The following is a 23396-nucleotide window of genomic DNA, read 5'->3' on the forward strand; positions in this document are numbered from 1 at the left end:
GAATCAGATAGCCCGAAGAGAATTTGCCTTCCTGAAGGGAGGCCAGTGAGATGAAAACCACAAAAACAAGACAAGAGCAGGACACATCCCTCCCCTTCCCCAGAGACAAGGGGGGTGGGTAGGTGGAGCACAGGAGAAGTCGCTGGAGGCCCCTTTGGAGCATGCGTCTGCTCCAAGACTCCACAACAGCTGTTTGTGGTGCCATCTGTTACAGCCCAGGCTGCTTCCTCTGAATGGCCTTCCCTGGAGCCAACCGCTCGCCCTGTCGGACACGATCAGGTCACCCCAGCACTCTGCCCGCACTGGACCTGCTGCCTGCCACAGTCTCCCTCGCCTCCCAGTATTTCTTACAGGTCCATCAGCTCCCAAGATGACACTGCATCTGTCAGGAGGCCCATTCTTCATTGGTGACTTGCTGTGCATATGAGGGCTGAGGTCAACCCCACCTAAGACAGGCCAAATGAAGTCACAGCCTGCAGACCCAAGGATGTTCCTGGCTGCTGGCAGGACACAGTGGAGTAGAGCTCTGATCTATCCCTAACTGCCTACCTGCCCAGCTGTGGCCTGTCCCAAGTCCTACCATGATTTCACCTAATTGCTCAAGTGCTACAAACCCGCAGATGAAACCCAAGCCTGCCTTTCTGAGGAGCTGTGCAAGCCCAGGAGGGCCCAACATACAGCACTGCTCGCTGAGGGATGCTGAACCAGGGAGCAGCACCCAGGGACAAGGACAGTGTGTTATTATCAAGTTCTAGGGTTTTAGTTAAGGCCTGCTAAAGTCTTCATTAAATAAATAACAGAAAACAAGCCAATAACAACAACAAAACCAGTGCTTGTGCAGCAGTGGCCTCTAATACAGCATTCAGGCTGGTGCATAACATTAACCCCAGTTCCCTTCTCTAGCTTCTGTGGGGCTGACATCACCTCTCCTCTCTGCTCTCAACAATCTTCTTGCCATTGTCTGGCCTGGGCTCCTTTCACTGGCCTCCTACTAGAGTTCACATGGGACAGAAGAGAAGACAATGCGAGTCCCCACCTTCTAACGCAGGCTCCTGCCCGTGAACCACCAGGATCGCCCAATTTATCTCCCACAGGGGTCCTTCCCTCTGCCTTCTGTGCGGGAGATGCCCGTCACTGAGGACACTCTCATGATTTTGTTGCCATCAGGATTAGCTGGATTAGGGGCTGATGCATAAGGACCCCCTGGTGCACTGAGGAAGTTTCACCACCAGGTCGGCGGTGGTGGCGTGAACGATATTCTGTCACCACCACTCCTTACAGCCACCAAACAAAAAGGGGTGGGAGGGGTGTCGATGGGGATGTGGCAGGAAAAAATGCTTCAAGTGCTAAAATGCATAAACTCATCAGAAATAAATTCCCCCATTAAAAATATATCTTTATTGATTTCAGAGAGAGGAAGGGAGAGGTAGAGAGAGACATCAATGATGAGAGAGTCACTGATCGGCTGCCTCCTGCATGCCCCCCACTGGGGATCGAGTCCGCAACCCGGCCACGTGCCCTGACCAGGAATCGAACTGTGACCTCCTGGATCCTAGGTTGATGTTCAACCGCTGAGCCACACCAGCCGGGCAAGGGCTTCTTTTCTTATCTGATGGGTCTGGTCATGGCAGGTGGCATGGTAAGCACAGCTGCCCCCAAGTACAAGGACACTTCTAGCCCTCTGCTAAAACCAGCTGAGCACTCTGGGAAGAGTCACACCTTTGGAACCTTAAATTATGTTCAAGGTGAACGAACGCCTCCTCTGACAGTTGGTCCCATTCTTCCAAAGGACAAACACTGCCCTATCCAGCGGGGACCCCCTCCCCTTTCATCTGAAGGAAACAATGTGGGCAGGAGTAGTGAAGGGAACGGGGAAGGGGGCAGGAGGGCGGAGAGGAAAACAGAGGCCCAGCTCTTGAAGCTGTCCTCCCCAGAGCCCACTCGGCCTACCCACCTACCCAAGCCCCCATCTCGGTCGCTGCTCACGTGGGCCCTGCACGAAGTAAACACAATCTGCGGGGGAAGTAACGGGATTTCTGCGAGTGTGTGCAAGTGTGTGTGTGTGTGTGTGTGTGTGTGTGTGTTTTACAGAACAGTCCCTCTTGCACAGAACTGGGCTGTTCCATCAAAGCCGTATCTGTTATATTTCTGTCTTTCTCTTCTGTGCGGCGTATTCACCACCGAGAGAAAAGGAGGTAAGCTCCGGCGGCCCTGACCTGCAGCTGGAACACAATACTTTCGCACAGCCCTGCCGACCCCTGACATAAATTTTACACCGCAGCTGGCATTTACACACTCAGCATTACCATATGTATAGCCGCTCGGTGCTAATTATGCTAATCACCTGTCTAACTCGCTGCTGCGAAAAATGGTTGTATTTAGCAGTCCAGTGCCTACCAATGCAGCTTACTGTGTGGCTGAAATGTACATTCAGACGGCCCTGAATGGTAAGATTTTTCCACGTTGCTGGCTACATTCAGGCCTCAGAAAAATTTATTCAAGTCAACTGGTTTCGGTCCGCAACAAAAAAGTTACGAGAAAAAAGTGAGTGTGTTCTTGCCCTAACATTCTGGATCTGCTTGCAAGCAAAATGATAAATCAATTGGTGTGGGAAACAAAAAGGGAGAGAGATTTCTTTTGGGAGCCATGTGAAACTGTAGCCTATTTTTTTTTAAAAGGGGGGGAGGAAAGGGGTCATCCTATTCCCCAAATCTCTAGAAAGAACAGTTAATAGATATTTAGTTCTAATCCCAATTCTCTCAAATTGTTAGCTTTGTTTGCAATTAAGAACATGTGCAATTTTTTTTCTGGATCATGTGTGGACTGAAATGATGATGTCACATTTATCATTTTTAAAGCTTATCACAACAATGTATAAACCTCGTGGGGGGAAATCAGGTAAGAGGAAGGAATTTCTTAGGCGGCTAGGGGAAATTCTTCTGTTCTTTTCTCTTAGAAAGCCTCTATTTGAAAATACACGGTTTGATATCTACATTTACTTTGTGAAGTTTTCTGGTTTCCCCAGTAAAGGAGCAAAGGAAATCAGGGAATGGGGGTGGGGAAGATGGGAGAATTCAAAAAAGGAAAAAACCAGTGTGGGGGGGGGGTGTGTGGAGTCAAGAAGCCTACATTTTCCTTAATCTCAAAATTCTTGTTTTTAATCATCACTGTTTCTTAAAGCAATGTTCTGGGATCTCTCCATAGGACCGATTTCTTAGATCAGGACAGTATTATTACAGGCTGTTTTAACAATTCCCCAGATTCAAACTGGAACCCCATTTCCTCCTAACTCACAAAATACCTTCACATTAATTTTTAAAAACCCTGGATTTAATTCATCTCAGGACTGCTCATTCGGCTGACTTGGATGTACAGCTAGTGTCTGGCCATCCGAATTTCCTTGGATTGTTGGCAGCGGTAGCCCTACCTGCCTGGTTACTTTCTTACCTCCAAATGATCATTATTAGATTCTTTACTTAAATTTAGCAACTGGAAGGCCATTTAGTTTGCAACATGTCTTGGGCTACCCCCCAGTGCTACAAAACACCAGAGCAGCTACGTGATGTATATTGGGTTTACACACACACACACTGTGCCAACCCAACAGGCTTTCTCAGACGCAGGAGGGGGTCGTGAAGGAAGCTGGCCTCTCCTCTACTTGCTTTGCTCAGCTTCCAATTCAACTCCCAGCAGGCGAAAATGGTGACGTTCACAGCCACTGCTATGAAGTCAATGGCTTTCTTACTGTGAGCACCCCCACATTCGGTTCAACATTTGATATACTTATCTGACCCAATGAAGCAACATTATCCAAGCCACATCTTGCTCTCTCTTGCTCTCTCTGGCACCCCTATTCAAGCTGCTTTCCTTTGCCAATCCAAAGCATTAATTCATCCGTAGTTCCAAATCTTGACTGTGCATCCAAACACACAAACGACAGGGCCACGACTGTGCTCACTGCAGAGCAGAGGGCTTACTCCCTCGTTCCCTCCCAACCTCTCCTTCTTAAATAGGAGATGGACCACCCTGCCTCATGGCACAGAGCAGTGTTTACATTGCAGTACTTGACTGTGTAATACATCTGGCATTTTTGGGCAGGATTCCTGAGCTAGGGGCCAGAAGCCCTTAAGCAGTGATTTAAGGGGAAAAAAATCATGCACGTTGACTTAACAAAGCCCACTTCCAGTTCCTTCTGCTTACTTTTTTAACACGTTTCACCAGTAACTGAAAACTATCTTGCTTGATAAATTGGGGAAACCTACTGTTTCTGTTAATTATCCTAACAATAATAAATGGAGCTATGCTCTGGCATGGAGACCTGCCTCACACTAGCATCACCATCACAGCCAGTTGGGTGTTCTGGGACCCACATGCAGTGTGGACTATTTGGGCCAACTCACACCTGGGTTTCTGGATTAGAAATAAGGTCCTGACTCCACATTATAAATCTCTCCAACAACAAACTTGTCATTCATTAGCAGGTACCTGACTGCCCACCGATTGAGTTTCCCTAACACATGACAGCTCTTTCTCCAACTACACTCTAAACCCAAATATAACAAAATGGTCATAGTCTTGAAGTGATTGAGGACAGGATGCATCTTTTGTACAACAGACTCATAAAAGTCTCCACGACAGTCAAGCAGTTTCTTAATGGCAGCATTCTCCTGTTTTGGAAGGTTAATTATTTCTGTGAAACTTAGAGATACACGTAGAAAAAGATATTGTGCAGTGTAAAAGAAAAAAAAACACCCTAAATCAAATTTAAGAGAAAATCATCTAGTATTACCATAAAGCACCCAAATTCAGAGTTTGGAAGCAAAGAACAAGCAATACAGTTATTTGTATTTTGATAACCCTGATAATACCTATGTACAGTCAAGAAGGTTCCCACTGAGAAAACCCCAAGAGCTCCCTCCGTGCCCCAGGACCCCATGTGGATGGACCATCACGCTGTGCACTCGGCCAAAATCTGGACGCGGAAACTTGTCCGCTCCCACCTCTGTGCAAGCTCCACGCTCCCTTTGGCTTTGGTGGAAGTTCCGCCCGGGAAAGCCTGGCTCAGAATGTCACGTTTATGTTTCATTTCCCATGCCAGAACTGCTACAGGGGGCCCAACTCTTCCACATTTCACAGGACACGTGAAGCACAGGGACCAACACTGATTTCATACTCCACTGGTCAGTGGATCCTAAATTTCCCTCAAAAGTCCATAAAATTGACATGACCCTTCATTAGGGGAAGCACATCTTCTGCTGATAAGACCCCATCAAAGGTATGGGCCTGGAACCAACCCTCACCAAGATAAGAACCCCAATGATGCACATGGTAGCTCTGCATCGAATATGTTTGAAATATACATAATTCCCTGTCAGTTTGTAACTAACGGGATTTACTACCACTTCAGATATTACACTAGTCACTCCTGAGATCTACTGGGAGGAAATTAGTTGGGCAGTTTAGGAAGAGGTGGGTAGCCGGAAGGGTGGGAGGGAGAGGGAGAGGGAGAGGAGGGAGGGCAGAGGTAAAGGTGAGCAAAGGGGTAGAGGGTGAGGGGTGAGGGAGGAGGGAGGAAGCAGAAGGGGTTCAGGGACCCAGTGAGGGGCAAAGGAAATAGTATCATAATAACAGAATCAAATGGGTATGACCATTATTTAGGGATGTCACATGTAGCTGGAACTCCCTTTTTCCCCCAAAATATTGTCAAAATAGTGCTATATTAAAATAGTATATTTCTGCAAAATGGCCTCTATTAAAATCTGGTCTCCTTTAAAATAATTTAAAGATATTTCCATACTTGCTTCAAAAGCCAAAAAGATGTTTAATGTCAAACACACACCCCCCAAACACACCTGCCCCGCCCCAGTAGAACAGACTACTCTTCAGTGGCTAAATCTGGGCAGACAGCTGGCACGGACAAAGTGGGGGCGGCCACAGAAGCAGCCCTTCCACTGGAGAGCTGTGAACCGCCCCCCAACACGAGAAAGGCAGACAAGTTACAGCTCGGCCTGAGTGGACAGGGCTCTGGGGTCACAGGGAGGTCAGCTTTGAAGGAGAAATCCCAATGAAATATAAACATGGCATTGTGGAAACCAGACAAATCTCCCATAGCTTGTCCAGCCAGCGTTAATCTCGCCATCAGCTGTGGCGCATAATCCAAACAAACGGATCCGGCAGTTCGTACATCTGGAAGCTGTCATCTTCGGGGGCTCCGAGTGGCGCTTCGTGCATCTGAAACACCCCATCGCCCAATCTGGCTTCGAAACTTGTTGGAGGTGAAGCGTGGCAGGCAGCAGAGAGAGGAAGGACTCACAAGGTCAGCTGCCCTGGGGAGAAGGCACCTGAGGCTGTTGGTTATTTTTAAATCGATTATTGTTTTAAACATTTTCTCCAGATAGCAAAGAAATGCCACAACTGCTTCCACCTGTATATGTGCCCACTGTTGGGATTTAACCAATAAACACGTCCTTAATTTGTAAAAGTGCACAGGGAACCTAGGAGTAGAAAGGAGTTGCAATGTATTGTCTTTGTCCTTTGAGAAATTCAGCAAAACCGACAGCCCCAGGGAACAGAAACTGGGTGATTACCTTGGGAAGGGCAGTGAAAGCAGAACCCCTCCCACCTTTTGCTGGCTGACTCAGTCCCTCTGGTTCTGCTGCAGGAGGACACCTGGGTAAGAGTGGTTTGTGATAGGAACATCTGGAGAACTAGACCACCAATGAGCTAATAATGTGCTGTGTGGACTTCCGAAAAAAGCTGTTATTTCAATATGAACAAAATCCACTGGTGTCTTTATTGGTTTTTACAAAGTCACCTCCATGCCAAAACCCTTCAGCCTACTTGTAGCTGAAATGCAACAAGGTCTATCTGGCAAAATTAAGTCATCTCAGGAAAATGTACTTGAATATAATTTTTTTTTTCTTTTTTCCATGGCCTGCCCACCCCCAACCTGTCATGATGTATTTATTTGATTTTTAATGTAATCTAAGAAAAGCCAAAAATTTTAAATTAGCATGAAAAAAATTAGTTAACCTGGGTCAGTAAATCTGGGGATGGGAGAGCACCTTATAGAATAAAATGCATGCATTTGTCAAGGCCATGCACTTGCAGTCACAACTCCATCATAATCATGCCTTCCAGCTGCACGGTATGGGTCTTCCAATCAGAATCTATTATCTAAACCAGTGGTTCTACATCAGGGCGATATTGTGCATTACCCCCCCCCCCCACACACACACACACATTTGCCAATGACTAGAAACAATTTTGGTTATCACAATAGGAGGGTGCTACTGGCATCTAGCGGGTGGAGGCCAGGGATGCTGCTAAACATCCTACAAGGCACAGGAAGGCCCCACATGAGAGAATTTCACAGCCCAAAATGTTAGTAGTGAGAAACCTTGTTCTAAGAAAAAGAGATGGTGAGGCTCAGTTATTTCCTACAACTCCCAAGAACACTGAAGGCATAACGCTAGCGAGGAAGTATGAACTTGAGAATACTTATAAACCCCAAGCAGCCATTTAAAAAAATTCTATTTCTCTTTTTAAAAAAAATCAAAGTCATTCCTCCCTTGAAGTCCCTTGATGCTGGCCTCCAGAGATGTTAATAAATAAACACAAAACAATATGGATTCATTTCAAGGCTGTTCCCTTTTGCAGCAAAGGAGGCCAGGGGCTGGGCCAGCTTCGAGGAAAAACCCAGAAAGTTCAAAGATATAAAGGAACATTCTGCCACTGGGATATCATGACAACAAACTCGTGTCTGAGAGGGGGTTGGAGTGTGAAGAGGTAGACATTAAGGGAAACAGGAGAATAAAATGCTAAGCAAAAATGAAAGCCAACAGAGAAATGGGCAAGACTAAAAATAAAGCATTTCCCTTCTATGCCCACAAGGATGAGATCCAGGTGAAGTGCTCTGATACCAGGGAGGGCACCAGAGGGCAAAAACACTAATGCAAGTCATACGACAAAGATTGGCTTACAAAAAAAAAAAAAAAAGCTGGCAGCCGCTCCCCTCCTCCCCCCCAAGCAAAAGCCCTACACACATCGAAAGACCTTCCCACCAGGAGGCTGGACCTTCAAGCCTTAGGCTCCCTACCTCAAACCTGATGTTCCAGCCAAAGGCAAGCACTGGGAGAACCCCTGTCCTCTGAGCCTTTGCCCATGCTGTTCCTTCAGCCTGTAATGCCCCATGATCCCCAACTGTCCAGCCCCTGTGCTTGTCTCAGGCCTCCCTCCCTTGGGGCTGTCCTGCCATCTGCCATTGGTCTGTATGCCTGCTGGGTGGTGGTACCCTGACAGCAGGGACTGTGCTCTCTGGAGCTTGGTGCAGTGCCTAGAACAGAGCAGGCACTGAGAGTATGTGCTTAATAAGTATTTTTATTTTTAAATAACAATTAGTCTCTCCCTGACCTTGCTGGCACTAGTATGTGTTTCTGAAACAGCAGATGTCCACATCATCATTCCACAGATCCTTCTACCATACTTCAGGGCTCCATTCACAAGTGAGCTAGATTCGACATTGTTTACTTGACCTAAGACTCAAGCTAACATCTAATGTATACTGAGTTTCTTAAAAGGTAATCATCGTATGAACATTTGAACAACAGAATCGAATAATTATTATCACCAATGCCATAAAAAAGAGAGAAAATCTTCCTTATCTAGCTTATGTTGGTCTGCACATTGCAGCCAATGTATTAAACTGTCTTTATAAAGCCACGTTTCCCCTGCATGTTAAACAAGGCATGAAAGAGAAATCAAAGAATACCTTTAATTTGCTGCCTACAGTAAAAAAATAACATTATTTTGGCAGATACATAGTAGGTCTATGTGTACACACAAGCGCAAAGGCAGTGGAGATCTATCAATAACCTACCTACCTACCTACAGGGGTGAGCAAAGTAGGTTTAAATTCAACCACCTAGGAGGCAGTGGGGCTGACTCAGGGAGGTCACTGAAATTCAGCTTTGTTTACTGATTTTCAAAGACTACAAAAATGTGTAACTAATGAAGCAATTCAAGCACTTATGAGACTGTACCAAAGTGCACTGTGCCACTGTGACGTTCTTTTGAGTTAAGAAAGCTATTGCAATAATCATAACCTGTACCTTTTTCCATATGAACTGTAAACTTACTTTTGCCCATGCTGCACATGTATGTTTGTATGTAGACATACCTATATCTCCAGTTGCCTGTGGGTGTGTATACATCTGTGTATAAATACGTGGCATTTTTTAAAATCACGGAAAAAATAGAATTTTCCCAACTGTCCCACGGCATTCCTCTCCCCGTAAAATCTCTTATGTTTTCTTCTCTTCTGTTGCTTTTTAATTAGGGAAACATGCAACTTCTGTCACTTGGTTTATTTAGTGTAGAAGCAAGCACCCTGTTTGTACCCAGAACATTTACAGTCCCTATTAAGGAAACACCATCTAATAGACTTCTTTGGGGACAGTGATGAGGAACTGAAGAGATTAAAGTGCAAAATTAACTTAAATTCTGAGTTTGTAGTCCTTTTACTTTACTACAGTGTGAGACAGCAAGGAACTCTTACTCCTGAAAGCAAATACACTACTTACTGCTGACATGAACAGTAAACTCACCATATAACAAACCAGATCTCTACTTTGACTTAAAATTATAAACTGGAATGGTGGCCTCCCTGGTTAAGTTTACTTGCATTTATCAAACTGTTGCTTCCTCTACAGGGGAAAAATCTAGCACACAGTGAGTGCGTGAATGAGTGACAAATCGAGGTCAAGGCAACAGGAGACCAAGTTGACTTAAATCAGGGATTTCCAATGGGTGTGCCACAAGAATTTTTAAAACATGTAATACCTGATAATTTAGTCAGGGGTACTGACCTCTTTTCCTTTAGATTGTCAAATAAAAAAATATGACAACAGCCGTCCAGTGCGAATGCCCTGTCTTGAACCATAAACATACAGGTCATATAACAGAGTCACATCTTATTGGTCATGTCGCATAATGAGGTTGTGTCTGATTGGTTAATCTTCGGTACTAGAAATCCTTACATATAAACATAGGCACGTGATTTTTTAAAAAGTCACTTTGGAGCAAAAAGGGTAGGTCATTACTAATTTTTGTAAACCAATCAATATTATACATGTATGTTGTCAGATTGGCAAAAAATATATTTTTTGGTGTGCCGCAGAATTTTAGTTATTAGTTTATGTGTACCATGAGATGAAAAAGGTTGAAAATCGCCGACTTAAGTCATTAGTAGGCAAAGTGATCATGGTGGCATGGAGGATCCATAGTTTCTCATATAAAAGAGGACAATAATTCAGTTATTATATATAAAACATTACATAAGCTATCATGTTATAAAAACAAAGATAATAGATAGCTACTTTATTGAGTTATAAGGCATGTGATAATAATAAATGGTAATGGTCGTTGCTCAGCAAGTGATAGTATAGAGTAGATAACGTCTGGCTGAAGAACCAGTGAGCCTCACTGAAACTGCCAGAAGACAAATGGGAAGGAAAACAGCTCAGAGGCCAAAAGTAGGCAAAATGAGCCTCGTCTCAGCTGTGCCAGGCCCCAACACTCTTACTAAGATGGAGCCTGGTGAGACCCTACCAAGCCTGTCATTCCTCCTTCCAGGAACTAAAATGTGCCTGTAATGTAGAATCATATTGCTTCTAGAAATATACAATGTTAAAAAAAATAAAGTTACATTACTTCTCTTTAAATCTATTAAAGGTCTACTGAAAAGTCTTCTTCAAAACAACAAAAAATTATCCTTCATCAGCAACCACCAAGAAATTTTTTGGTACTCGGAAAAAAATGGTGGAATGTGAACATGTGGACAGAGCTGGGGGCCCCTCTGTTGAACTCATGCCTTGCTCTGTCCTAGACCCCAGGTAGCACCCCACTGTCTAGCCAATCACATTTCCAAACTGCAGCCCCACTGTCCAGGTCCCACCTGAGCTACTGCACCCCATTCCCACCGGGGGGTTCTCCTGCCATCTGTCCACTCCCTCTGGGCCTCAGCCTGACCCCCTTTTCTGAGCTGCTGCCCAGACTCCCTCCTTCATCCCCTCTCTCTCCAAGTCGCCCTAATTTGCCTCACCACCTCCATCAAAGCTTTTCCTTTTTTTCATTGGACTTTCACCACAAACTGCAACTGTGGGCTCAACTTTAGTGCAAGTCCATTTAATCCGAGTAGCTTCAAGCGCATGAATTTGTGCTCAGGGAGTGTCATATGCTTCAGTGTCCCTTACAGTGCCTAGCACAGTGCTACGGATGTTACAGGTGTTTAGGAAACTTGTTGCTAGAACATCATAGGTGGTCAATAAAACCCTTCTTTTATCTACCAATGACACTGAAGTGTTGCACTGAGGTAAATTACCCCATGGATTCAATCCAAATAACACTTCTGTATTAATTACCAAGCTACTTAAGGCAAGAATGTTTTCTGGTCTTAATTATTTGGACTATTATTTTAATTGTCACTTCTCAACTAAAGGCTTCACCATATGTTTGCAAAACACTGAAGGCTGAATCTTCACAAACAAGGCAAAAGTAACAAAATATTCTCATAAATTCTTCAACAGCATCCTGAAAGGGAGCGATTATGCATGTAACTCATGCTTCCAAATTTTGTCTTTGGTAACTTTCACTAGGAATGCTCCACATATTCTAGTTTGAAATATCTACATAATTACCTCAATCCCTCCCTCCCATCCCATTGTAAGAGAGCCAAGGCAGTGTTCAGTGGTTAAAATTTTTGTTTCCAAATAGCAAGACTGATACCTTCCAAAAAGAATTAAGACAACGAACAGAAAAACACACACACACAAAACAAAACAAAAACCCAAACAAAAAACCTGTATCACCAGAAGAATGTAAAATGTTTCCGTGAGGGAGAGGGGGATCTATTTTAAATTTACAACTGCTTAAAAAGGCTTCAAGACACCCCCCCTCCCGCGCCCCAATTGAGGAATGCAGTTAAAAGGCTGGCAGAACCCCCTTGGAGAGCTCCCGTGGCCCCTCCCTCCCAACCCGCGTTCTTAAAGCACATTTCTTTCAGCCCGTAAAACGCAGCCTCCCCCCCCCCAGAATAATTCCATTTTAAAAGCCCCCACCCGCGACGAAACATTAATCTACTTTGCAAACATGCGTTCCAGTCTGTACTTTACAGATTTTTTTTCAACTCCTTCCCCCACCTCCTCGCTTTTTTTTTCTGTACCTTGAGACAAATGTTTTTTTCCCCCAGAGTTGAAAGCTGTCCAAAAACAGGACCACACACGCCGCCGCCTCCGCAGGCCCGCGCTGCTCCCGCCCCCCGCCCTCCGCCCTCCCCAGCCGGGCGGCCCGGGCCGCCGGGGGCGCGCACACTCCCTCCAGCCGGAGGGGTGGCCTCTCTCCGCGGCCCCCCTGCTTTCCCTTTGGACGCGGTGGGTGGGGTGGGGGAGGACGGAAGCCAAGGACCCGAGCCAGGAGCACGGAGGCCTGCCTCTGGCCGCCTCTCGGGGCGCGGCGGCGGCGGCGGCGGCGGCGGCTGCAGGCCCCGCGGCCCCCGGCCGCGCAGTGGTCTGTCCCGCGGAGGGGCCCCGCGTCCCCGCCGGCCCGCCCCCGCCGCTCTCTCCCACAACACCTAGCACCGAGCAGCGCCCCGAGTAGATTACAGCGCGGCCTTTGTCAGCCGGGCCTGGCTCCAGGCCAGGCGCCCAAACAATAAACAATTCCCCCTGGTGCGGGCAAGGGGTTTTCGCTCGCCACCGAAGTGCTCTAGGTGTGTGCTGGCAAATATCTTTATCAATTGGAAGGGAAGGGAAGGGGGCCGGGGTGGGGGACGGGAGGGCGCCGCGTCGGGTCTCTTACCTTCCACCCAGAGCTCCTCCACGTTGGTCTCCAGATTAGCTGCCTTTAATCCCACAGCGAAGGCCCCAAATATGAGGAGGCCCACAACCAAGAATTTGCCGCAGTTTTTTTGAATGTAACAACCCAGTTTAAATAAGAGTCTCTGAAACTTCGCTCTCAGCCACAGCGGCGCTTTCCGACCAGTAGCTTTCCCCTGAGGATGAAGCAGAAAGGAGGAGTGGTGAGCGCCCGGGAGTCGCGGCCCGCGCGCCCACGCCCGCTTGCGCGCACCCGCCGGCGGATCCCGCGAAAGCCGTGGGGGATGCCCTGGAGCCGGGAACCCGGGCCCGCACCACAGAACGCGAGCGGCGTGGGCGGGGGCGGGGGGGAATGTTGGCTGGGCATAAATCAAAATCCGGCTGCAGCCTGGGAGTTGAACCTCGGCGACAGCAGGGGCGCCCCCACGCGTGGCCTGCGCAGCGTCCCCGACTGCGATGAGCGGCCTTGGCGGGGGGTAGGGGAATTCAAATACCAGGGGAAGGGGAAGTTGAGGCAGAAAGATGAATCACTCAACACAGGCAATAGCCACGCCGAACCTGGTAAGGGAGGGGCTGCGTAATCTCTGCGAAGGAGCCCAACATCTAAGAACCAGCAAAGCTCGGCTCCCTTCCGCGCAAATCCTTCACCTTTCTTGGGGGCGCCCCTGCGGGGACAGGGACTGGAGAACTAGGGCGCTTGGGGAACAATGTAGTGCGGAATTTCCCATTCTGTCCCCCGCCCGGCGTGGTAGTAAGGGATCCACGTGGTGAGCGCGGCCACGGGAGCTCACTCCGGACGCATTTCCATAGCATTGGGAGACGCTGTGTGAGCTGAATTAGGAAGTGGGGCAGCCATCTGCAACTTACGACAATATTTGTGTTCGGAAGAGGGCAGCCACATGGATCTTTCCCTCCTCTCCCTTCCCTTCTCGGTAAACGTAAAAGGCAGCGGAGTGCACAGGGAAAGGGCCCACGCCGGCGCAGACTGGGGTCCCGACTGGGCGCTAGCTGCTCCTGGCGGCGGCGTTTTCCTGGCGGTGGCCGCGGCCCCGGCAGGCCCCTGTCTGGGTGCTCGCCTTCCCCAGATTCCACACATTTCAACGAGCCTCGTAAACACAATGAACCCGGCTGCTCCGCTAACCGGGACCGCGGATTTAAGGTGGCAATTTGTTTACAACTTTCCTTTTCCCCCAAGGTTCTGAGAACTGGCTCAAAAACTGGGGAAAAAAGAGGGGAGATGCCTTCTTCCAAGGATAATTTTTAAAGGAGCTGAGATTTCCTGCTCAACAAAAGCAAAACCGGCTGCCAAAAAAGGAAACCACCTTTATTTCGGCTCCCTCCCCCCTTCTCTCCGCCTCTCTCTACTCCGCCTCCCCCTCCAAGAGGTTAAGAAATGTGGCAGCATTACAGGGGTTCGGGCTGTAAATTGGGGCAGGGGCGCGGGAAGAGGGGGCTCGGAGACAGGGGGCGCCGAGCAGTGCCGCGCTGCGGCCGCCCTTGAGGTGGTCCACTGCGGACCGCTTTCCAGTGCTCCGGAAAAGGCACGCCGGGAGGGCGCGTGTACACACACACGTGCGCGCGCGCGCGCGCACAGACACACACACCCTCCACCCCCTGCGGACCTCAGACAGCCCTTTCCTCCCAGGACCGGAGGGAGGGTTTGAATTTTTCAATCCCCGCTTGTCTGCTTCTTTTCCTGGAGAGGTGTGTGTGTGTGAGTGAGTGAGCGAGCGAGCGAGTGTGTGTGTGTGTGTGTGGCCGGGCGATCCCCAAGAGGAAGAGGAGGGAAGAGAGAGAAGGAGGAGAGGAGAGTTTGAAATGCACCTTGGAAATCTGCTCCAGAGCGAAGGCGGCGTCGCAGTAGCTGGGCCGGTGCAGATAGTCCCGGTCCGGCGCGGGGTGGCGGCGCAGACCCCCGGTCCGTCTGCGCCTCCCGCCTCCAGCCGGCCGGCCCGGGGCCCCGCTGCAGCTGCCGCCGCCGCCGCGATCCTGGAGCTCCGCGGCGTTACCAGCCGAGGCCATGTTGCCGCCGCCGCCGCGGCCGCGGGAACCGAAGCTTCCCGGGCCGTCCGGCGCGCTGCTGCCGCCGCCGCTGCGGACTCCCGGCGCGCACAGGCGCTGGGATCGCGAGGACGCCGCTGGCCGCCGGCTGTTCGGGTTGGGGCTCCGGTTGACAGACCTGCCGCCGCTGCTGCTGCTGCTGCTGCCGCTGGTGCTGCTCACACGGCGGGCGCTGCTGCCGCTGCGGCCGCGGCCGCTGCCGGGGAGTCAGACCCTGCGCCTTCCATTGCCACATTGCGCGGGAGTCCCGAGGTCTCTGCGGCCGCCGCTGCCCACATCCAGTTCTCCGGAGGGCGAGAGCCGGCGCGCGGAGCCAGCCTGTCCTTCGGGCGCTCGCGCGGCGCTCCTCGCGGTCCCCAACTCCCCCTACCCGCCCCCCGCCCCGCGACCCCTTCACTGCAGAAAGCGCCAGCAAATCCTCGCCGCTCCCGCCGGCCTCGCTGGCTCCCTCGGCGCCGCGGAGGGCAAGCACAGAGCCGCCGCCGCAGGGTCTGTGGGTGCCCGGCGGGTCTCAGCGCTGCCGGGCCGGGGCAGTCGCCGCCGCCGCTCCTCCCGCGGCTGCTGCTGCTGGCGGTGGCGGCTCCAGAAGCTGCTGCTCGGGCTCTGGCTGCTGGGTTCGTAGAGGCTGCTCGATCCCGGACTCTGCTTTCTTGTGCTCCTCGCCGACCCGCTGGACCATTCTGCCCCCGTGCAGCGCGCTTCTCTCGCTCCCGGGACCTGGGGACTCCGCTCTGTGTGTGTGCAGCGGGCAGCGGCCGCAGCAGCTCCTTGATTCAATAGATGAGATGGAAGAAGAAAAAAAAGAACTCTCTCCATTTGGAGAAAGAGGAGGAGGAGGGGAGGGGGTGGAGGGGGAGAGAGCGAGCGAAAGAGAAAAAGGCTGGAGCTCCCGCCCCTGGGGCTGTCAGATGGCTTGGGTTTCTGCGACGCGATTGGCTCACGGAGGGCAGAAATTACTCAGCAAACATGACTATTATTAGCTGCTTAGCAACAGCTCACCAAAGTAGAGAGACCACCCAGGTAGGCAACCCCAGTGTGTGCATCCCGGCTTCGGGGGGAGCCTCCAAGAGCGCCAACGTTCTCGCATGCAATACTTCCATTAAGGAATGTCCTCCCCCCTTTCTTTCTTATTTTCTTTTCAACAGTATCTTCTTTTTGTAGACGCCTTTTGAGCGCGCGCGCACACACTCACACACACACACACACACGCAAACACCCACGAACATTTGCCTCGAGATAGACACGGGGGGAAATGTAATATTTTTTTAAGCGCTTAAACAATTTCTGAAATTCCTCAAAGAAAACCCTTTCAGAGGCACCTTGGCCTCAAGCTGCAGCAAATACTGGGAGGTCCGGCTTGAATTCCCAGGCCTGCACCAATAATGACAGGGTGGTGGATAGTACGCCAGTATGTGCCAGATTTTTTTTTTCATTCTCTCTTTTCTTTTATAACTAAAGAGAAGACTTAGACTCTTGCAGGGAACAACGCCTAGCATTAAGATAAACAAAATAGAAAGTTAAAGAGGAAAGTAAGGACGTTGGAAAGAGAAACCCTCTCTTAAAATCCATTCCCTCGCCCCCTCCCCGCCTAAAAAAACCCCAAGGCAGCACAGTCCGGGTTTGAAGGAGGCCGTGTATTATGAACGTGGAATCCAGACACTGAAGCATTCTCATGGAGGCAGAGGCGTTTTTATTTGAATCTTTAATGTGACATATGTAAAAGAGAAACAACAGAATCTTTTTAACAACCCAGAGAAACGGAATTGTTTCCTTGAGGAAGACGTTTTCCTGACTATTTTGGATTTATTTGGGCTTAGTCACCCCCCCTTTTTTTAAAAAAAAATTAACCACATGTCCTTATTTATTTAAAGCCTGTTTTAAACTTTTTGGAAAAACTGGTACGCATCCTGTTATATTTATTAATAGCGTGACGTACGGGAGAATAATGGCTTTGATGTTGGGTTCACTCGAAACAAATTGTGGGCTGATGGCGAGGACTTGTCGGGACACTGCGGCCAGTGTCACCGAGACATCCCGGGGCTTCGCTTCCCATTGGGGTAGAAAACACGCGACTCTTTGAGGTGGATCCTGGGGCCCGAGTCAAATTAAACTGTCCACATAGCTCCCCTTTTTATTTAAAAATAATTTGGGGGCAGGGTAATTTGTGAGGTTTTTTTTACGCTTGCAAGTTAAGTTCCTCCCTGAGATACGGTCCAGACCCCCAAACCCTCGATTCTGCCTCGTTTTCGTATTTGTTTTTTCTTTTTTAAAAACTGGGGCTCAAAGGCAGAGGGACCGCGCGGCAGCAAGAAGCCGACTGAAGCCGTGAAATGGGGCCGTGTGGCTTTAAGATGCACACGGTGTGTGTTCATTGAAAAAAAAAAAAAAGAAGAAAGGAAAGGAAAGAAAGAAACCCAGATGGAGAGAAAGGGGGAGGAGCGGGGGAGAGGGCGGAGCTCACGTGTTCACGTGACCCCGGGCCCGGCCCGCGCGCGCTCCGCGGCCCCGAGGCCTGTGGCGCGCGCGCGTCTCCGGGTGCGCGCGCCCGAGCTCCCGGACTCCCCGCGCCCGCGCGGCCCGGGGCGAGCAGGTAGGAAGTCGGTGCGTCCGGCTCGCGCCCGGCGGCCTCCACATCTCCAGAACCGCCTCTCGGGAGCCCAGGCGCGGCGCGCGCCCCGCCGGCGCGGACGGACGTGCCGGACGCGCCGTAGTACATTCCTGAAGGCGGTCCGGCCCCCTTACGTTGCCCAATGCGCGCTCGGCTTCCCGCGGCCGGCCAATGGCTGAGCGCACGGGTCCCTTTCCATTCACCCGCCCCGCGGCCGCGGCCGGAGAGGGGCTGCGGCGCTGCCAACCGGCCACCGGGTCGGCCCACGCGGCCCCCGTGGGGGGCCCGTCGGCCAGCCCTCCCCGCCCTCTTCCTTCCTCTTCAGCGGTTTCCCCTCCCTCCTCTCCCTCTCCCTTTCCTCTCCTTCCCTTTTCACCCCCTTCTCCTCCCTACCCAGCCCCGCTACTTTCCCTCCAGCTTCTCCTGCTTCCTGATTTCACCGGGAGACCTGCTCCCTGAACCTCGAACCGGCAAACTGTGTGCGGTACCCCGGGCGGGGTAGGGTGTCCTGTAGAATAGAGAGACAAAGAGAAAAATGCCTGGGGGTATTCACGGGATCCGGAGGAGGCCCGGAGTACCCAGCCAGCGCGAAAATTCAAAAGTCAGGACTCCGAGGGAGCACGTGATTCTGTGTGCGTTTCTGGGAAGGGCTGCTAACATCCAGAAGGGAAGGCGAGCACTGTCCAGTGGAAATGGTACTGCGTACACCGATAAAGAATTTCGCAGGAGAACTGGGCTCGACTATAGCAAGTTTAACCTTTGAGCAAAATTCTTATCTTTATTATGTTGGATAAATAGCAAACAGCAGGAAAGGTGATTTATTCTGCCTTTTTTTTTTTTTTCCTGAATGGTTCTGCAGACGTTTCGTGCTTGTAGCTGAAAATTATTTTTTTAAAGACTTGGGGGGTGGCCCCCCCTAGTTTTCCATGTCAGTTTTTATACTTGAGGTATGCTGTATGGCAAGGGAACCATGCAGCCATAGACAGGTTGCTGTGTTTATCTTTTCAAATTTCTTTACAACATTTTAGACCAAAATATTAGTTTTTCCTACCAATCTTTTATTTACAGCAATTTCAGTGGAGCTGCTTGGATTGTGGAATTCTGAAATGAAATTAAAGGCTATGTACACATCACGGCTCCCCGTTCCTCTCCGCACGCAGCTGCACACCCTGCCGTTCTGGCTGCGGCCACCAGTGCACCATTTCAGCGGCCAAGCCTCTTCCACTCGGGCTCATTTCCTCGGTTTGACTTAATTCCTAAACGTTTTGAACATTGATCTCCCGGGTTTTCAGCTCCCTGCGCTCCCTCACCCGCTGTTTGATAGGTTAAGTTTTCAGCATCTCACACAATGGTCCTGGCCTGTAAATTCTGCCGGTCGGTTCCAGGACGGAATCCCCAGCCTGGGCCCTAACAAGCGCTATCTTAATCTCCCCACCCCCACTCCCACCCCACCCCCCACCCGCCGCTTCCCCTGTGGTCTGCTTTTTTCATACACGGAGATGAATTACTTTGAGGATCTAATTGGCCTTGTTTCTGTAACGTTTTAAGAAAGGGAAGAGGCGCTCGTGTAAAAGCCTGCTCAACTTGGGTGGTCAGGGCTGAGGCTGCCCCCAATTTGCCTCATTGCTGATGCATGCGAGTGCGACATTCCCAGCGATAATGTTGTTCCTAACCAATCTGCCCTTATTTACATTTGTAAGCATTGTCGCCTTTAATATGCATGCCCTGTGCAGGAGACCGCTGTGCCACACCGGGTTTGTTAACTTCAACTAACCACTAGGATTCCCCAGACCTGAAATGAGGCTAGCTGGAGGAACCAGGCCTGAAAAGGTGTCTGCTGGGAAGACAGTCCCTTTAATGGCCTTTCCCCTCCTGAGTTACCAAATAAAAGACAGCTCTGAGCCTTTTCAACCAGTAGGACCTGCTGGCTCTCTTTGGGGCAACAGCTGAGTGTTCTATCCCCTGCCCAAGTAAAGTTCATCTCAATGTATCAATTGTCATTTTGGTCTCCCCATCTCCATCCAAGATTTCATTGGAATCTTTTGTTTCCAAAAGAGATTCCTGAAACTCTTAAAATACAATTCACTCAGATCTTCCTTCTCTGCTTCAATACTTCAAATATCCATGGCCACGCCACATCTCAAAAATGACATCCGATTATCTGAATGATGACACTGAAATAAAACATCTGCCCTTTGTGTTTGGACATTCCAATGATAAGCAATTGTGGGAGCTGGACTTGGTGGAGTAATGAGAAACCATAGTGAGACTGAACTTTTCACTGGTTGCTCAGATCCAACCAAATGGGTCTTTAAAATCTAATGTAATTTAACTCATTTTTGCAGAGTACAAATGAATAGAGGTCAAGTATTCTAGTAATTTGACCCTTGGGTAATGTTATAATTTTATCTACCAATTTTAATACCCTTTTCCACAAATGCAAATAATTGCAAATGTTACATTAAGTTCCAGAGTAGTCGTGTTGAGAGAGATGGGGAGAGGAATTGGGGGGTTGATGTAATATTTATGGATGGAGACCCCAGGATGGGCCAGAACCTGAGCAGTTCAAAGTAGGTACCTTGATTAAGAGTTGAGTCTTGACTCAATTCAAGCCAGTATGCCACCATCCATCACGTTTCCTGGGCTCCCTAAGAATGCCTTATTATTTTCTCATTGGTAGTTTTTGTATTTACTTATAAAAGGTGATGGTAGAAAATGAGTCTAAAAGGTTTGGGGGTAGGGGGGTAGGTTCAGCAGCCACAGAATGTAAAACCCCTAACCATGACTTCCCTCCCCTTCTCCCTTCCACCTTCTGTTTCCTCCCCTATACCCCCCTCCTCAGAACTGGAGGAAAGGGAATAGCTCTAGCCAACTTGTCAAAATAATGCTGCTAATTACCCCTGATCTCCTTTAATGGGAAGCTGCTCCCAGTTCCACAAAGGAGTAAATGAGGGATCTACAGCACAAACCCAGGAGCACTGGCATTTTTTGTGCTTATAGTGAGCCAGGGGTGGGGGGCGGTAGCATAGGGGAGATGTCCTGAGAAGGTCCCAGAAATCTCCACATTTATTACACCAGGCTCAAATACTAGCTTGAAAAGGGGAATTAGGCTTTATGCAATACCAAAGCTATTACTGGTATTCTCTTGCTGGGAATATCACCAAGTGCAAAGAAAATGTTCAGGTCCTACAATGAACTTGAAATCAAACATAGCATGGACCCTTATATTGATTTCCTCCCTTGTCTAAATATCTTCTCAGCCGCATTACTTTACTCTAATGGATAGAGATGTATTCTGGAAACGCCCACACTCTGAACATTTCTTTCTCCATCTCTCTCTTGCCTCACCTCTATCTCCCCATCTAATATATCTATATCAAGCTTTGCATTTGGCAGAAGGCACACCATTCACTTCAGTGATCTCTGTCATTGGGTCTTGCATGAAAAAGAAGCTGAGCAACATGATCCCTTTGACCCACTGCTGGAGCAACAAATTTATTAGAGATATAGGCATGAGAAATGAAAGGGAAGTAAAACAATTCCAGCTTATTGTGTGTCTTTCTTTCATACTGCTAATCCGGTTTACACATCACGCCTACATGTCTCAATAGGGCTTTATACACTGTGGCAGAGGCGGGAGAAAATAAAAGGTGTGTGTGTGTACGTCTGTGTGTGTGTGTGTGTGTGAGAGAGAGAGAGAGAGAGAGAGAGAGAGAGAGGAGAGAGAGGGAGGGAGGGAGACAGAGAAGACATATTTTAATTCACAGTGATTTGGCTCATCAGTTTTCCTTTAGAAAGTTGAAGACAATTGGTAAAAAAAAAAAAAAATGCTTTTTTTTCTTTCTTTCACAAAATAGCTTCAAATGGTGCAGACTCCTATTCAAATTGCTTGTTTGATTATGACTAGATTGTAACCAGAAGATCGATACACTTCTTAGTGAGTTTGAAATGAAGGTAATACCCAAATTGAGAATTGGCCTATTGGTTTCTATCTCTTTTCAACATTTTAATATAAAAAGATCTTGGACTCAAAGGTGTTTTACCGCCTTGTGGAAGGAAGCTGGATGACAAGTGGAACACACACAAACCCACAATTGAAAGCCCCATGTTTTATAACATGGGCACACAATGCACCTGAGGCAACAATTTATCCTGAGGTGCCACCCAGAAATAATGTTACAGTAACAAAGGATGACACCAGAAAGCACTGTCTTTCTTTGTGGAGGCGATTAATTGCATGTTGAACTACTAGAGCCAAAAAAGAGAGGAAGAAGAGACGAGGGAGGGAGGGAGGGAAATGGAGCACTCCGAACGCTGAATAGGACTGCTGCAGTAGTTCAAGACCTCAGCTGTCCAGTTATTAAATATTTAGAGCCACCCATGTGGGTCTGTATTATCTACATATTTCCCCTCCCCAGGGATGAAGGAAGGAAAAATAGGGAAAAAGATGCTCTTCTCTCCCAAGTCTAGGAAAATAGAGGTCTCTGGGTGTCTTCCACAGACTACATTCCATATGGTTCTTCTTAGGTGACAGAAATTGATATCTGAAAACTTTGGACTTAGCGATCATCCACACACTAGGAGTCATTTTAAACATAAACTTAAATGCCTGGAGACATAGCACATGCCACCCAGAGATACAGTCTCTGGAGGTCCTGTCCTGGTGTCCAGTGTTGGCACCAGGACTAAAGGAGTTTGAATGGGTCCGGCACCTCAGGGCTCCTCTCAGCCCCCTTCGCTCTGGCGAACGGCCCCCCTCTTCAATGGGTGGCAGGCACCAGAACGCCCGATCCCGTGGGTGAAAAAGTCAACACATACCATCTACCCGTGGCCCCTTCGTGAACTCGAAAAAGCCCCGCTGGCCCTTTTTCCCACCAACGGCGGCGGGGAGGGGGTGTCTGAGCTCCGGGTCTTGGAAAGGGGCCTCGGCCTCAGCCCTGGGCCCCGGCCCGGCGCCGGGAGCGTGCGCCCGGCCCTGCAGCAGGTCTCCAGCAGGTCTCCGCCAGCTCCCAGGAGACCAGAGCGCTCGCTCGGGTGCGCGCGCGCTCGGCCCGCACCCTCCCCCCGGCGCTGTCACTCTCCGCACCAGCCCTTCCATCCCAGCTCTGCCTCCCCTGGCGACTCAGTAGCCACCACCAGGCTGAGGAGCGGAAGCCAAGGTGGCGACCCTTTCAAGCGTGCAAATGGGATCCCAGGCGACCCCCTCCGTGAGAATTCCCCCTGAAGCCGTTCCCCGGCCCGCCGCCGCCAGCCCCCTCCCCGCCCCGCGGGGCCGCTTCGGGGGGCGGGGGCCCCGAGTGTGCGAGCCAGCGAGCGAGCGCGGAGAGCCGGGGCCGGCTACCGCTCCCCGGCGGCGCAGCCCACCCAGCCCGGCGGCCCCGGCGCGCCGCCCTCCCGGCCCTCTTTCCGCCGCGCGGGGCGCCGGGTCCCGCGGCGCCGTGTCCCCGGGGCGCGCGCCGCGCGAGGGCGAGGTGGTGGCGGCGGCTGCACTCACCATAGCCGGCCGTCAAGCCCTGCCCGGAGCGCGGGTGCCGATGGCGCGGACGCGGGGCTTGGGTTTCACATCAATTCCTTTTTGCCCGGCGCCCCCCTTTTCTGGTCCTCCGCTCCTCCGTCTGCTCCCCGTCTTCCCTCGTCTCCCCCTCGCCTGGTCGCTGCGGGTCTCTTTGTCTCCCTTGTCGTCGTCTTTTTCTTCGTCTTGGTCTTGGTCTTCTCCTCCGCCTCCTCCGTCTTTACAAAAGGAACGGAAAGTGTAAAAACCCCGGCGCGCGGGGCCGCCGGAGGCTTTCGGCGGAGTGCAGCGCGGACTCACAATTACAAGCCTGTTTCTATTAAGCAGTTCCATGGCCCTCGGC

The 23396-nt window shown here is 50.0% G+C and overlaps 1 protein-coding gene across 4 annotated transcripts in view; it reads right to left on the reverse strand.

The window, feature by feature from the left end:
• The window catches only part of PTCH1 (patched 1), a 68775-nt gene extending 45649 nt beyond the window's left edge, over nt 1-23126 (reverse strand). The window contains exons 1-2 of one of the 4 annotated variants that reach the window (XM_081150537.1): nt 23036-23125; nt 12856-13048 (exon numbers count right to left, since the gene is read on the reverse strand). In XM_081150537.1, the coding sequence (XP_081006663.1) occupies nt 12856-13048; nt 23036-23038 (196 nt within the window). In that variant the 5' untranslated portion in view covers nt 23039-23125. Of the gene's footprint in view, nt 1-12855; nt 13049-13739; nt 14113-14696; nt 15137-23035 lie in introns of those variants that run through there. The other 3 variants (XM_081150538.1, XM_081150539.1, XM_081150540.1) reach the window with 3 other exon arrangements.
• Nucleotides 23127-23396: the final 270 nt, after the last annotated feature.

The sequence above is a fragment of the Miniopterus schreibersii genome, assembly GCF_964146895.1.
Source record: "Miniopterus schreibersii genome assembly, chromosome: 11".
NCBI classification, from domain to species: domain Eukaryota; kingdom Metazoa; phylum Chordata; class Mammalia; order Chiroptera; family Miniopteridae; genus Miniopterus; species Miniopterus schreibersii.